This window comes from Euprymna scolopes, chromosome 7, assembly GCF_053919585.1.
Source record: "Euprymna scolopes isolate OS-2025 chromosome 7, ASM5391958v1, whole genome shotgun sequence".
NCBI classification, from domain to species: domain Eukaryota; kingdom Metazoa; phylum Mollusca; class Cephalopoda; order Sepiida; family Sepiolidae; genus Euprymna; species Euprymna scolopes.
Window position 1 is genome coordinate 22,421,947 of NC_136488.1, and position 17,699 is coordinate 22,439,645.

The following is a 17,699-nucleotide window of genomic DNA, read 5'->3' on the forward strand; positions in this document are numbered from 1 at the left end:
TGATATATTTATTCAAAAAGTTGTCAAGCATATATTTTTAGTTTTTAATCATTAAAAAAAATATATTTATTTTTATTTTTTATGATGTATCTAAAAATATTTTTTAAATTTTGTACCACAAAAAAAAACAACTTCAATTTAGAAAAAAATAATTATTGATAGTATTTTCAGCTAGACGAGTATTTCTTGTGAAAGTTTGGCAAGGATGGACCATAGAGTGAAGCTCAGTCGAACACTTTCCATGAAAATAACGATACATCATTGACAAATTGATTGAGATTGTAGGACTGACTTCCTCATCTTGTTTGTTAATGTCACAACGTTTCGGCCGTTTTGCCCTCCGGCCTTCATCAGGTGTTTTGTATCGAACTGGGGAACCGTTTGTTAGGAGTCTCGAACCCAACCCTTTATTATTATTACGGGGGTACCGTGTTTGGACTCCAGCTAGGCTATGGGACATAGTTGCTGATTCTCTGTTTTGAATGCTACTTTTTCACTGCCTTCGTTCAGGATTGAACTCAGCACCTTTGGGTAACTGTAAACTTTGATACAACGTCTAGGACCACTCCACCATATGTCACTTGGACAATTCTTAGTTGTTTTTTTGGAATACTGTTGTTTTTTTGTTAATGTTAAACCTATGTTGTTATTCAAGGTTTTCTCTCTCTATAACAGCAACTATGTCCCAGAGCCTAGCTGGTACCCCCGTAATAATAATAAAGGGTTGGGTTCGAGACTCCTAACAAACGGTTCCCCAGTTCGATACAAAACACCTGATGAAGGCCGGAGGGCAAAACAGCCGAAACGTTGTGATGTTAACAAACAAGATGAGGAAGAGAAAAGGACATCTCCTACGAGGCTACGAAGTCTATTTTGAACCCTATCAAGGCAGGACAAGTCCTTTCTAGCAGCTCCTGCCCAGTATTCCATCCTTTCCTGGACGTACCTGGCTCTTATATAGATAGAGAATTGCAGAAAGAATTGATAGAAAGATCCCACCATTTTTCCAGCAGCCTTGGCAACAGATTTGATGTATGTGTTCCATTCTAGATCAGGAGTAACGGTCAAGCCCAGAAGCTTGTCAAAACTTGAGGCCTCCTGAAGACGAGAGCCATTCATTTCAATTGATGCCAGATGTGGATCAGAATGTTGATGATGTAAAGAGAGAAGCTTGGTTTTAGATGCATTAAAAGTAACCAGCCATTCCTTTCCCCATTGTACTACGTGCTCAAGATCAGAGGAGAGAGAATCGGAGAGAATTGGAGAGAACTTGGTCGTTTACTGCCTTAGATGTGCTACCATAAATGGTAGTGTCATCAGCATAAATGTCTACAAATGATGTAAGGATGTGATTTGGAAGATCATTAATGTAGATCAGGAAGAGAGTTGGGCCCAGGATGACCCCTGAGGGACTCCAGCATTAATACTGTGAGCTTCTAATTTTTGCCCCTCAACTACTACTCTTATAAACCTATCAGAAAGAAATGATTTAATAATTGAGAAGATATTTCCAGCTATACCATAGCTAGAGATCTTGTGAAGTAAACCTTTATGCCATACCCTATCAAAGGCCTTAGATATGTCAAGAGCAATTGCCCTAGAAAGGTTGCCTTCGTCGAGAGATTCGCTAATCTTATGAGATATAGCTGTAAGCACATCTGCTGTAGATCTAGAAGAACGGAAACCATATTGAGTGTCACTAAGAAGGCTATTTTTGTTGAGATGGTTGATTACTTCTGTATTTAACACAGATTCCAGCAACTTACTCATGACGCACAGGAGACTTATTGGCCTGTACTGAGAGGGGGATGAGCGATCACCTGAATTCTTAAATACAGGGCATACTGATGAGATTTTCCAGGGAGATGGGAAACTATTCTCCTTAAGACAACGTTTAAACAGTTTTGTAAGTATGGGCGCTAGTTCAGGTTGAAGTTTTTTGAGTACTATAATTGGAATACCGTCAGGGCCAGTTGCTTTACTGGAATCAAGGTTTTTGATTAGCTTGGCAACATCACGTACAGATATACGTATATCACATAGCGTGTTTTCTGATACAGGAGGAAATATTGGGGGTTGGCGGCCTTGGTCGCAAAGGGAAGAATTAACTGCAAAGTTCTTGGCAAAGAGTTTGGCTTTGTCTGATGCTGACGAGATTACCTCAGGTCCATTGATGATAGCTGGGATAGAGCACATGCTTCTGTTCAGGATTCTGTTTGCTATTTGATCCGTAAATAACATTTAAATAAAGTCAGATGTTACATCAATTCAAACTTTGTGAAGAACACTCAAGATAGTCCAAATAATTAAAATAATACAAAATGTCCACACATGTTTTTATCTTTGTTCTTGTACTTGACTTAAATACAAATTTAAACTTAAATACAAATACTTAAACCTAATATTTAAACTTAAATACAAATACTTCTAAACAAATTAATGTACTATGAATAACTGCAACAAATCATATTAGCTTTTGAATTGTTTAATTTCAGAAGAGTTTCTAATCAGTAGAAATCCTAGAGATGAAAATTTTTCCATGGGTAGTTGTTCTGTATAAGTCTCAGACTTTAAAATTTTGCAAGCAAAGGGCACAAAAAATTATTAGTATGGCACAATTATGGTTTCTGATTGGTTGTTATCAGAATGTCACCGTTTCAAAAATCACCGTCTCCATTTTTTTTCTCTTTCTTTCTTCGCCCCCCGCTCCTTCTCTTACGGGTTAAACATGAGTGAAACGTTCGGCTAAGCACGAGTGAAATGCATGAACATATATCAACAAAACACCAACAAATCAGGCGATTGACTTTTTACCCTTTAGATGAAATTAATTTAAATGGAATCAACAAACTCCCAATCTACTTTTGATTGCATAAATTTCGTTCTAGAATTAATTAGAGTCGTTTGTTTGTTTTCATTGGGACCAACCTCACTAATATCACACCGGCAAAATGAATACAGCTCGTTTTGGCCAAGTCAGGGCAACTTGCCCGGGGAGCAACAACTGACACTACCAGTCACATCGTCCGAATCCACCAGCATTGAAGGATTCCAGTAGCAGCAGCCGTTCTCAGCAGCAATTCAAACAGCCCTTATCAGGGCTAATAAGAGTTTTCACAAATGTGATTCACTACTGCTTGCTTCTTGAGACCCACCAGCAGCGAACTTCACTTCCAGTCTCCAGCGACTTCCTGCTCATTCCTGTAGCCTTCCAGCCCTTGGTGCCTCCTGCAGCCTTGCCTGCCACCTCGCTCCTCCGACCTGCAACCTTGCTCACACCTGGCTCCCTACCAATCATCCATTCCTAAATACTGATTCCTCCATTCTCAGTGTCATCTGTTCCTAAACACTGATCCCTATGTTCTCAGTGTCGTCCATTCCTTAACACTGACCCTACATTCTCAGTGTCGTCTGTTCCTTAACACTGATCTTCCATTCTCAGTATCACATGTTCCTTAACACTGATCCTCCATTCTCAGTATCACATGTTCCTTAACACTGATCCCTCCGTTCTTAGTGTCGTCTGTTCCTTAACACTGATTACCTCATTCTTAGTGTCCACAATCCGTTCCGGACCGCCTAGACGTCCAGCTGATCGTTTCAGACCCAGCGAGCAACCCTGAACGACGCTATATCTGGAGTACCTGTTCCAGACCTCCATGACCTTAGCCTCCAGTGACGTGCGACCTTCCAGGCGACCAGCATCCAGATCATACGATTTTTTGCTTCCTTTAAAAAAATAAAAGGCGAACCCTCGTCTTTAACCAAACAACCTGTGTCTGTCATTCTTCTTTGCCTTTTTGCTGTTTACTTTTTGTCTGTGTCTACCTTGTTAGTTGTTGGATCGATTGTCCCTGGACAACCGCCCCTGCAACAAGAACATAGCTCCACTTGATTGGTCAGTTCCTATTGCCAGTGTCTATATGTAGAGCCTTACAATTTTTTAATCATACCCTCACATTATATCAAAAATACTGCAACACTAACAATACTTTAACAAAAGATTTTTACACAACATTAAAATATCTGATATGCTCATCAAAAACATATCAACAGTTTAGCATAGGGAGTGTATCAACCATTCAAACACAATACTTACTATAAACGATTTATTAAAAAGAATTATTATTTGTACTGTTAATTTGTTAAGAAAACAGAATGAACAAAATGAGAGGCAACGAATTCAATAAATAGTGTAAAACAAAACCAAATGGACATTGACTATGGACTAAAACATTCTCCTTAATGCGTAACAAGAATATCTGGACTGATTGATACAAATTACATTATGGACAATCAGCAATAAAGTCTCATCTTTTTTTAGAAATTTGATTCTGTTCAAATATCATAATCTATTATATAAAGGACAGTGTGTGTGTGTGGGTGTGTGGGTGTGTTAAAGTAAAAAAAAAAAAACTACAAAACAACAACCACAAAGTTGGTTTTTTTTCTTCATCAGCATTGCCATGGGTGAATCGTAATATCTAAACAACTGAGCCCAGTTTTGTTAACAGGGATTGGTTTTTCAGTTATTTTATGTACTAATTTGAAAAAAAAAATGCAAACTAATTCCTCAAGCAATCTATCATATACAGAAGACTCTGTGTGTGTGTGTGTGTGTGTGAGAGAGAGAGAGAGAGAGAGAGAGAGAGAGAGAGAGAGAGAGAGAGAGAGAGAGATAGAAAGAAAGATCTCTTCTCAAAACATACTTATCGTCTGCTGATAAGAACTTATGGGCAAATTAAAAAAGAAAACACACACACACAAAAAAAATTTCTTCAAAAAAAAATATATATGTCATTGTAAAGTTTTCCACTATGAGTATCTGCTACTTTTTTTTTTTTTTTGAATGACATATAGACAAATGTCTCTCCTTTTATTTTCTTTATTTTCAATAAATTTTTAGTTTGTTAATATACGAGCCATTTTGTCATTCATTTTTATTTTAAATTATGAAAGAGAAAAAGAGCATAAAGAGAGGCACGTTATATTGCGCATTTAAAAATTTTTTTAGTATTAGTACATTTTCTTTGAGAGAAAAGATCTTTTTACCTTCTTTGTTAATGTCAGTAATGCATTTTTTTATAGAATACTAGTAGGGAGACTTGATGTTGCCCGGGATTGACTGAGAATTAATGAATGTTCTATACTTTCAATACTTTTTTGTCATCGAAATTGGTGAAATTGCACATTTTTAAATCAAATCGAGTAATTACCTGCTCTAGTCAGGGACCCACTATGGTGCACCAGGAGGAAGCTTCACATGCTTACCAACAGTGACTTACATTGTAGTCTACATTGCACTGTAGAGAACCAACTGTTCATTTTATAAAATTATTTTTATATATAATGGCTTGAATTAAAGTTTTAAATGCAAAAGTCAAGTATCATGATTTAGTTGTGCTCTAAACTGAAACATTCATTTTGACAATGTCCCTGTCTTAATAACGAACATATTGTTGATTTTAAATGCTGGGTTCTTTGCTTGTGTAATGATAAAACTTGTCAAATGCACTTGTGATGTTAGGCTGTATAAGGGTGTTAACTTTGTTCCTTCTTTAATGAAATTTTTTCGATTATTGATTTTCAATACTTATCGGAGGCATTCCAATACAAAACTTATCTAAGAACACTCCTAGACACATAAGATACATTTGTATGAAATTTTCGAAACATTGGTGCAGTCATTTCAAGATCCATAGGGAATGAACTCACCCCCCCCCACACACACACATGCAAAAAAACTAACATGACATAATCCCATTGACACACCTATTCTCATTAGATCACCAAAGTTAAGCAACGTTGAGCCAAACCAGTACTGGTTGGGTAACTATTTTAAAATACAGGACAAAATATGTAGGAGGACATTGACACCTCCCTACAAGAACTGCAAAAACTTAACATTGTCATGTATATATCTGATGAAGATATATATGTGACTGGGGATCGCTTGTGAATTTAATCTTCCCTAGAAACTTTCTCTTTCAGAAAGCCAGTTCAACCAACTGAGGGTGAATGCCGTTGGTATGGCATTTTAACTAACAATCATTCTGCATTCTTTTAGTTCACATCATTTCAAATTCCTTATTTCCCAGATTTATTTGTTCTCCTTAACTGTAAGTTGTAAGTTAAAACTAACGGTTTGCGATTTTATGATTGAGTAGCAGATATTTTGTCCCATATTGCATTTTATTGTGTAAAGTAACCCCGACATTATCTTTCCCATAACATTAGCAATGTTTTTTATTCCTTTAACAATAAAATACACTGCTTTTTATACTTATTCCTTTTCTTTAGAATATATCTAATTGGTATTGTTTAACACACACACATGCACATACACATGCACATACACACACACACATGCACATACACACAGACACAAACACACACAGACAGACACAAACACACAGGCAGACACAAACACACACATACACATGCATGCATGCAAGCACATACACACATATCTATATTTTTATAAAGTAATAGGGTTCGTGTGTTTCTGTCTGTGTGTACAGCTCTCCATCATCAACGAAATATAAAGGAGGTAAGAGGGTAGATCTCTCCTGGTAGAGAAACATTAGAACCCATTTTAGGATGTTTCTGTTATAGGAGACATAAGAATCTATGCCTAATTTCTTTATATACTAGTCTACAAACCACCCCCATATCGAATGACTTATGCTCATTTGCATATCACATTATATTAAATCTCTTTAACTAATTACCTCGACCTTATTACATATTGGAAATATTTTAATCATTTCAACTGTACTATTTACAAAATCTATTTAACATTTAATTATTTAATATATTTTCATTTAATTTTATATTCGATTTATTTCACTTTACGTATATTATCAAAACAATTCATTGGCGAGGAAAGCTTTATGTTTTGGGATTGTATTGAAAATGTAATGGAAATTTCAATTTCGTTCCGTTTTAATCTTTTATATTTTACTTGCCAATATAATTGAAAGAATACAATTCAACTATCGTAATTTTATATAAATAAACAAAAACAAATATTTTAAAATAAAACTTTATTAAAAAAGAAATAATTTTATTTTTAAATGAAAAAAATCAATTTAGTAAAATAATTGTATTAAACACCCCCAGCCTTGTAAGCAAACCTGTAAACCTATAAAAGTTAACATTTCGAATGTAAACAGTGATTTTTCGATTTTGTTAGCGCTTGCCGTAATTAAAGACAATTAAAACGGAACTAACTTTATTTCCATTCTATTTTTTAAACAACCCCCAAAACATAACGCTCTCTTCCAGTTATAGCCAATGTTTTTTTAATTAAATAAAACAGGTCAAAATAAACAGATAAGCGCATTTTCTTTTACATTTTTCTTACAACCATTGTCATTTAACCAACTGCAGGATACCGTTACTTTTGTGGGGTTGTTTTGAAAATGGCACGGAGATTATAATTTCGTTCCAATTTAATCTTTCTGGTCGAGCCTATTTCGAAAGCCTGTCTTATCATAGATTTGAACTACAAATAATTTATTACATTTTGATTATTACTATCTTAAGACTTAAAGCTTATATTTATTTCATTTTTCTATTTATATATTGAATTAGTTATTTCCAGTCTTATTTAAACTTAGCGCTTTCTTTAAACCGGATGAACCTTTTATAAAAATATGAGTTTAACGTAAAGAACACGAACAAGGTTTTATTCAACTGAATTTCTTCCAGTTTACTAACAAAATATATAAATTTAAAAGAGATATAATTAATAAAATAAAAAGGTTATGTAATTTAAAAGAAATACACGTACTCACAAAAGCAGAACTTTTTTTACACATTTTTTTCTATAAAACCATAACAATGAGACTAACAATTACCTAGATCTTAGTAATTATTTGTTTTAATAGAACTGTTTTAATTGTACTGTTTACTTAGTTAACCTAAGTTGGTATTACATTTATTTTACATTTACTTTTTTTTTTTAATTATTACTTTTAGATTGTGACGTTTACACCCGGAAGTAATGAGTCACACGTAGGTCGCTTTTATTCATTCCTTTTGGTCAAGATCAAAGTGTAGTATCTGTTCTTCAGATGCTGCACTTCATTTTCTTGTTCTCTTTCGGTGGAGGAGAAATCCTTCACGACTGAGACAATTTTTATTTTTGTACCTTTTCTCCACGTTAAAAAACGACCCTGGTGTCTAACTCTGTCCCGTGGGGAGGCATAGTAAATAGGTACAATATAATTGTTTATAATTGTACTATTCAGAAATATTATTTATAGTTCGTCCATTTCAGTTAGTATACATTTCCTTTACGCTTAATTAATTTACAATCATTAATATCGTTAAACAATTCCGTTTAAAACCGAAATTATGCCACCCAAACGAAGTAGAAACGAAAGTGAGGAAGAAAGAATGGAAAGATTGGAAGCTAATAGACTAAGAGTTGCTGCAATTCGCTCCAATGAAAACAATTCAGATAGAGAAAGACGTCTAGAACTTAACAGGATACGTCAAAGAGAAAGGAGAGCAAGACTGTCAGATTTGGAAAGAGAAACCCAACGTGAAGCTGACAGAACTAGACATGCTGTAAGGCGGTTAAATTCATCACAAGATGAAATTCAAGAAAGGCAAAGATATGCACTGGAAAGAGAAGCAATATTACGATCGAATGAATTATATGAGGTAAGTAGACGTACACAAGGTCAGTTGAGAGTGGCTGAACGACATCAAAATGAATCGGAAACCCAACGAAGCTTTCGCCTATACCAAGGGCAACAACGAGAGGCTGCATGGAGAGAGAGTATGACTTTGCCCCAGCAATTGACAGAAAACGAGGCAGCTAGACAACGAATGACTGCTTTGAGACACCATGAAATAGAACACTGCAATAGAAAAGGATTGCTCTACAACAAAAATGACTCTCTCACTACAGCTGATATAGGAAAAATGGACAAAGTATGTCAACATTGCTCAGCTGTAAAATTTAAAGGAGAAACCCCTGGTTGTTGTTGTCCTTCTGGCAAAGTTGTGCTTGATAGCTTTCCACCACTGCCTCAGTTGCTTCAAGATTTGCTCTCCGGCAATGGTCCCATCTCTAAAGATTTTCTGCAAAATCTACGCTGTTATAACAATTGTTTTGCAATGACATCATTTGGTCACAAAATTGCGGCAGTACATGGGTGGAATCCTTCTTTTAGAATTCGAGGCCAGGTTTGCCACCAGATTGGGAGTCTTTTACCACCTGAAGATGAAACAGCAAAGTTTATTCAAGTCTACTTCTTGGATAGTCTGGAAGAGGAACTACATAATCGGGGACGTGACAGTAGACTCAATAGAGACATTCTCCAAAGTCTGACTGAATTTTTACATGAGAACAGCAGCTTTATTTGTCAGCTGAAAACAACAAAGGAGAGGATTGAAGAAGAACACTTGGTAGAACATAAAGTTGTCATAAGGGAAGACCGAAGGCCGCAAGAAGAGCATCCACGGCGATTCAATGCTCCAACAACAACGTATGAGATTGGAATATTAATGGAGAATGAACCAACAGCTAACCGGGATATTGTCTTGCGTTTTAGAAATGATACATTAAAATGGATCTCCGAACTACATCCCCTCTACGATACTTTAATGTACCCGTTAATGTACCCCTATGGTTCTCCATCTTACAACATCTAAATGAAGGCATCCAATGGGCGAAAAGTTACCCAACAGCAATTTTATTCGTACCATTTAATGACTCGGCCTGGAAACTATTTTCTCTGGTACCGAAGACTATTTCAACAATGGCTGGTGGATGTGTACTGCAAGATTGAAACAGAACGTTTACAGTTCCTGAGGCGTGAGCAACAGACCCTGAGAGCTGACAATTATAGCAACTTGAGAGATTCAATTCTTAGGGAGGATGGAAATCCAGAACAGTTTGGTCAACGAGTTGTACTTCCGGCAACTTATACAGGAGGCCCTCGATACATGTTTGAGCGTCAAAGTGATGCCATGGCATATGTTCGGCGAATGGGCCGAGCCGACCTCTTCATCACGTTCACAACAAATCCAAAGTGGACAGAAATTACAGAAAATTGTCTTCAAGGGCAAGACCCTCAGGATCGTCCAGATATTGTTGCCAGGGTTTTCAGGCAGAAGCTAAAAAAATTACTTGAATTTATTAAAAAGGGAGGATTTGGCAGGCTGAGGGCTTTCCTGTACAGTATTGAATATCAAAAAAGAGGACTGCCGCATGCACACATCCTCACCTGGCAGGCCCCAGAGGACAAACTTCTACCAGAAAAAATGGATCTCTGCATATCTGCAGAGATCCCTGACAAAGAGGAAGATCCTGATCTTCATGCTAAAGTGATGGCACATATGGTGCATGGACCTTGTGGACCATTTAATCCAAATTGTCCATGTATGATTGACAACAAATGTTCCAAAAAATACCCAAAAGAATTTCTTCAGTGTACCGAGCAAGGCCAAGACTCTTACCCCAAGTACAGGCGAAGAAAACCAGAAGATGGAGGCCAGACTGGTACAATAAGGATGAAGAGAAATGGTCGGTATGTTAATCAAGAAATAACAAACCAGTGGATTGTTCCGTACAACAAGGTCCTCCTTCAGCAGTTCAACGCTCACATTAACGTAGAAATTTGCAGCTCGATCCAAAGCATCAAATATGTCCTCAAATACGTGAATAAAGGATGTGATCAAGCAGTGTTTGAACTACAAAGAACTGATGGAGCAGCTAACCAACAAGGCCAAGTACAAAGTCACATTGTGGATGAGATCCAGCAGTTCCAGAATGCAAGGTATGTCGGCAGTTCAGAGGCGGCCTGGAGGATATTGGAACATCCCATCTATGAACATTTCCCCCCAATTGTACAACTTTCTGTTCATCTTGAAAATGGGCAGCGTGTCATGTTCTCAGCTGATACTGCTCTGGAACGAGCCCAAGGTCCACCGCCTGCCACAACTTTGACAGCATTTTTTCAACTCTGCCATGAGGATGACTTTGCAAGGGGTCTCAAATACGCAGAAGTCCCTGAGTTTTACACTTGGAACAAATCGACAAAGAAATGGATGAGAAGAATGCGTGGGGTACAAGTTGAAGGTACTGAAAATGATGATGTATGGAAGGCACCATGCATTGGGAGAATCTACACGATTAGTCCAAAAGCAGGGGAGTGTTATTTCTTACGCCTGTTGCTCAATGAGGTTGCTGGTCCAACTTCATTTCAAAATTTGCGAGCATACAATGGTCAGGTGTTTGAAACATACAGAGCAGCGTGCCTTGCTCGAGGCCTTCTAGAAAATGACCATCACTTGCATCAAGCAGTAGGAGAGGCAAGTGCCACTCAATCACCTTCAAATTTGCGAAGCCTATTTGTGATAATTTTAACAGCCTGTGAGCCAAGAAATCCTCTTGAGATCTGGATGGCTTTTCGTGATGTAATATCTGAAGACATTCTTCACAGATACAGGCAAGAAGTTAACAATCCAGAAGCAGATTTTAATGAGGACATCTACAATAAAACTCTTTGTCTAATTGAAGAAAAAGTTCTCCTTATGTGCGGTCAACCATTGGCAAGCTATGGATTACCTGCACCAACGCAAGGGAGAGATGAAAGACTCGCGAGAGAGTATCAACGTGAAGTTACTTATAATCTTGAAGAACTTTCCCTACAAGCAGAAAATATGCAAGAAAAACTGACCGATTCTCAAAGAGAAGTTTACAATTCATTCATGGCAATGTTGGAAGCACAAGGTGAAATGAACAAAAACATGATGTTTCTTGATGCTCCAGGTGGTACGGGCAAGACTTTTGTAATCAATTTGATCCTTGCAAAGATTAGATCCATGAGAAAGATTGTGCTTGCAACAGCATTCAGTGGCATTGCTGCTACTCTACTACAAGGTGGCCGCACTCTTCACAGCACTTTTAAAGTACCCTTGGATACTCATCGAATGGATCAGCCAGTTTGCAAAATTACTGGTAACTCAGCCTTGGCAAATGTAATTAGAGACACCTCTGCAATCATTGTAGACGAAGCCCCAATGACGCACAAGAGTGCTTATGAAGCAATTGACCGAACACTGCAAGACATCACAGGAAACAAGAATCCCATGGGTGGCATTCCAACCTTATTTTGCGGTGATTTCCGTCAAATCCTCCCAGTGGTTAAAAATGGCACAAGGGCTAACATTGTCAATGCAAGTTTGAAACAATCCTATCTCTGGAGGCACGTTATAGTGAAGAGACTGACTACTAATATGAGAGCCTATATCTCTGATAACACAGCTGCAGCAGACTTCTCAAAATTGCTTCTCCAAATCGGTAATGGTCAGTTTCCTATCACTTCTTCACCTGACACAATTAAGATTCCAACTGCGCTTGGTAAATGTGTCGGTAATCAGAAGCAACTGAAAGACAAAGTGTACCCAGACCTGCAAAACAATGGAAAATCACCGGATTGGCTTGCTGAGAGGGCTATTATTTCGCCATTAAACAGCAATGTGAATCATTTGAACAATTCAATAATGGATGAATTTCCAGGAGACACAAAGCAATACAAGTCAGTTGATTCGGCTACTAATGAATATGAAGCTGTTCACTACCCTGTGGAGTTTTTAAACTCTTTGGAGATATCTGGAATGCCTCCACACATTTTAAATCTCAAAATTGGATCGCCAATCATGATTCTTCGATCCTTGGAACCGCCAAAAACAACAAACGGAACCAGATGTGTTATCACCAGATTGCACACCAATGTACTTGAGGCCACCATTTCCTGTGGTCCCTACAAAGGCGAAATCGTTCTACTGCCAAGGATCCCCTTAGTTCCATCGAACTCAGAACTTCCATTTAAATTCCGGAGACTCCAATTTCCTGTGAAGGTGTGTTTTGCAATGAGCATAAACAAAAGTCAAGGTCAGACATTTAACACCATTGGCGTAGACTTGACATCAGACTGCTTCAGTCACGGTATGTTCTACGTCTCCATCAGCCGGACAGGAAGTTCAGAAAAACTCTACATTCTGGCTCCAAATCAAAGCAGCAGAAATGTAGTTTACCCTGAGGCTCTTCAGTGAAAAGTTCGAGAAATGGATATGAGGAAAAACTGACATGATCTGATTGTGGTAAGTTTTTAGTATTGAATGTGCAAGATAAAATTTAAGCAAGAGTTGAAAATTACTTCAATGAAAAACTTACTATGTAACATCAAGTAACCTTCCTTTTTGATGAAAATGTTTTGTGAAGTTCCTGATTGAATTTCAGTCACTACAAGAGGTAGTTAAAATGTTAATCACCTTATGCAATCGTTGCTCTTACAACATCAACTTACTGGAAAGGTGCCCACAGATTTTGGTACCCGAGTGCGCAACAAAGCTCCGTGCGAAGCACGGGTATCTTTGCTAGTACTTACATATTTTATCTATGATTTATTACACCCACACCAACATGCAACAAAAAGTGATGTATTAGTTTTTAAATGGAACAACTTTTAGAGTTTATGTATAAATTTAGAATCTCGGTGCATTTTAATAAAAAAAGAAAAATATCTTTTGGATATTTGTAACTTTACACTATCGTATTACATGTGTAACCATTTTTATATTTGAATTAAACTATTTACGGGCCATGAAATGAACAAAATCGGTGCGGACATACTTGTATAGAAGTATGTTTACATAAGAATCAGACAATTTGAAAGACATTGCCAATGGCATCAACAAGCAATGCAACAACATCTGGAATCCCTTGCCTAAACAGTGGGCGAGTCTGTATCTCACGCATTGGCCTCTACAACCTGGGTTGTGGTATCGTAAAGTATAAGGTTCGACCTTGACTCCTTATTTTAAAATCTTCCATTATTCAGACTGTCTTTGGATTCTTCAGAGATTCAAAGAATTCAATTTTCAATATTCTTATAAGTCTGGTTCTGACTCCTTCCAAAACCAGGTGACAAGTTCATTCAGTTCAGTTTTCCTGACCTCTCTTAAGCCCTTAACTTTATAAGTATCTGTAAAACTTAGCCAGAATAAAGACCAGGCTATTTACATAACAAAATATTCTTATGAATTGAGTTGTTTCTTGATCGGTCGCTAGTGATAACGCACATGTGAACAAGTGCATGTTTCTATGAAAAGACTATGTGCTTCCCTTCGTTAATTGTTTTATTTGTGCATGAAACAATTACATGACAAATCGAACACATACTTGCATTTAATTAAATGCAAAAATTTGAGAAAATATGGCTTACCAGCAATTGGTCCACTTAAAACTTCTGCACCACCTGTCATGGTAGTGGACATCCCTAGAGCTGATGCATACCGCTCAATACCAATAAAATCCATGATAATACCAGGTGTCATGCAATTCCTTGTCCCTGCCGAGAATCCAATAATGACGTTGCCTATGACAAAGAGTAAGTACGTCCGAGAGAGAGGTAGTAGTAGCATCCCAAATCCTTGACAAATTCCAGTCAAACATACCATCGATATATTAGAAACGCACTTTGTGTGCCAGATCGTTGCTGACATAAACCGAGAAAGGAGAGCGGAGAAGGCACGGATAGTAAGCACAAGAACACTACGATTCAATCCAAATCCACGTTTGACGCCAACGTCGACCATGATTGTTGTTACAGCACTGAAGCACGAGTTTAGCAAAGTAAGAGAGAGAATCAGCAAGAGGTACATCTTCTCTTTGAATATTGAAAAATGGAACGATTTGCGTGATTTCTTTTTCTTACTCTTAGCGCCATCTGTCGGTTCGTCCTTTTCGTCATCTCCTTCCCCCTCTTCCTCGGTTTCTGTCTCTGAATTTGCCAGTTCTTTTGATCGGCTATTTTTCTCTGGTCCCATTACAATGGAAAAGGCACAGATGTGTAGGTTGAAGGCCGACACGATAAGCAAAGTCCCTCGCCAGCCGTAGATATCGATGAGAAACTTGACGATGAATGGCATTGTCATGCCAGCAAGTGGTCGTGCCATTGTGATGAGAATCGAGAGATTACCAATCTGATCTCCAAAATTATCTCCTAATGCCACAAATGTCGAGACGTTTATGAAAGAATAACCAATTCCTGCAAAGAAATCAACAAAAAACATGATAATAATGTTTAGAAAAGTAACAGATTTGCACCACTTTTATGTCTTTTTACAAAGATTTTTTTTGTATTGCATTTTAATCCCAAACAAGGCATAGTGCCACTTTGATGTAGGGGGCTTCTATCTGGGACATAAATTGTAGGGATACTATGTAGGGACTTGAGCAACAAGATATCTGCTTACATTACACTTGAACTTCTGCATGTCAGTACAGTCTGGAAAGCACTAACCTGGAAGAGAATTCCAAAGTCTAGCTGTCCTAAGGAATAAATTATTAGAGTAGAAGGCTTTCTTACATCTAGGAATTTCTACTGGGGTGGGATTTTGCTGCTTGTCGAGGATATTTATGTTGAGGAGGGACAACTGCTTGTAGTTGGTCAGAGCACCTACCATTAAAATACTTGTAAAACAGGCAAAAAAGTGGTGCAACATTTCGTTGATGGGACAGAGGCTGAAGCCTAGCTGATAGTGCGGACCTATTAGGTTGGCGACTCTCTTTTGAGCTCTAAAAAGGAGAGACTAATAGCAGATGCACCAGCCCAAATGTGGCAACAAAACTCCATACATGGACGAATGGTGGCTTTGTAAAGATACAGGATACTCTCAGGTATAAGTAACTTTCTAGCTTGGTAGAGAGAGACCACTTTCCTTGTAGCAGCTTTGGCAGTGCCCTTAATGTATCTGTTCCAACTATGTTCCCCATGAACATTAAGCTGAGGAGTTTGAAGAAAGTACTTTCAGGTAATGTATCTTTAACCATGGCTATTAGTGGTTGAACAGGTTTCTTGTAGTTGTTAAAGGAAACGAGCTTAGTCTTGGCAGCATTGAATGTGACCATCCATATTTGTCCCCATTCAACTACAGACTGGAGGTCTTCCTCTATGATTTCTGCCATTGCCTTGGATATGTATTCATTCATTTTCCCCTCATACCTGTTAAAGAGCGTACTGTCGTCAGCAAATATACCCATCTCAGAGACTATTTAATCAGAAAGGTCATTTATTAATATCAGGAATAATAAAGGTCCAAGGATCGCCCCTTGAAGTACACCCATATTTATATCATATTGTTTAAACATACGACCATCGAGATCAATCTGGATTCTTCTCTTATTTAAGAAGGATTTAATTATGTTAAGTATTCGTCCAGTAATACCATAGGGTCTAATTTTCATGTGAAGGCCACCATGCCACGTCCTGTCAAAGGCCTTAGATATATCTAGAGCTTCTTCTCTCCCCTGCCTTATCCAGTGCATGGTATATATGTTTAGAGATTATAGTTAGGATATCTGCAGTAGAACAGGCTCGCATAAACCCATACTGTTAGTTGGACAGAGGTTTAGCAACTGTGAGGTGGTGGACTAGAGCTTAATTAAGAGCTCAAATCTTTTGGCAAAAAGAGGGAGGAGGCTAATGTGGCAATAATTTAATGGGTCAGTTCTTTTGCTAGAATTCTTGTAAATTAGTACCACAGAAGCAGTTTTCTAGTAGTCAGGAAAGCAAGATTTATTAAGGCATTTGTTAAAAACTTTGGAGAGAACTGAAGCAATCTCAGCAGAGGATTTTTTTAATAGTACAGCCGGGATGAGATCATGTCCACATGCTTTTGAGGTGTCTAGGTTTTTTATGATATCATATACTTGAGAAGGGGTGATTTTCGGATTATCTACTGTGGTTTCTGCCCACAGAGGAAAATCTGGGAGGGAATGGTTTACTGGATCCAAAGTAGAGCTGGAGGCAAACCAACGGGCAAGCAGATTAGCCTTATCCAGTGCCATGCAAACAACTACAAGATTGTTGGTTAATGGGGGAATTGTTGATTGTCCATTATTTACTACACTGTTATAGATTTTCCAGAAGTCACGAGTTCCTAATTTCTGCATTACTGTGGCTATTTCTTTTTTACAATTGCTTTTAGCTTCTATAAACTTCTGTCTATTTGTACTGGACTTATGTCGGATTAATATATGGTATGCATGTTGCCTTTGAGCAATAAAAGCTGTGCAAGTAGAAGTAAACCATTGAGGAGAGTGGGGTTTACAATAGAACTTCCACGTGGGAACATGTGCTTCAATTGCCACTTTAGACCATTCAGTGATCTCATTTGCACACTGTTCAGCAGGAAGACAAAATATGTTTCTCCATAGAGCATCTTTGATGTGATCTCTGATGGCATCCCAGTCAACCTTATTGTAGTACCTTGTCATTTTGAGCAGCGTTTTTTCAACTTCAGGTCGAGAGTTTAGGGTGATGTCTATCATTATCACAGCATGATCAGCATTCCCGAGAGGGCAATGGACATTTGTTACACAATCATTAGGAACTGTGATCAGAAATAAGTCCAGAAGTGAGGCTTGCTGGTCCTGACTATCTGAGATGATGATGTTATTGTCTGTGTCAAGGAATAGAATACAGAAAAGTTATGTGTAATGCTACCAGCTGTGTCAGTGTAATTAGAGAAGCCAAGCATATTATTGTGGTGAACATTAAAGTCACCAAATACATGTAGTTGGGCGCTAGTGTCTAGGGAGAGTGCTACATCTATGCTGTCAGAGACGTGATTGATTAGAGTACAGTCTTGGGTCGAGGGAGCATGATAAA

At 37.8% G+C, this 17,699-nt stretch overlaps 2 protein-coding genes across 3 annotated transcripts in view; one reads left to right on the forward strand and one right to left on the reverse strand.

Moving 5' to 3' along the window:
- The window catches only part of LOC145279634 (uncharacterized), a 32,468-nt gene that overhangs the window by 10,728 nt on the left and 4,041 nt on the right, over window positions 1-17,699 (forward strand). The gene's annotated exons all lie outside the window — the stretch shown is intronic.
- LOC145279633 (monocarboxylate transporter 2-like) overlaps window positions 1-17,699 on the reverse strand; it is a 160,751-nt gene that overhangs the window by 8,904 nt on the left and 134,148 nt on the right. For both annotated transcript variants that reach the window (XM_080130856.1, XM_080130855.1), the window contains exon 4: window positions 14,250-15,074. In XM_080130856.1, the coding sequence (XP_079986982.1) occupies window positions 14,250-15,074 (825 nt within the window). The remainder of the gene's footprint in view (window positions 1-14,249; window positions 15,075-17,699) is intronic.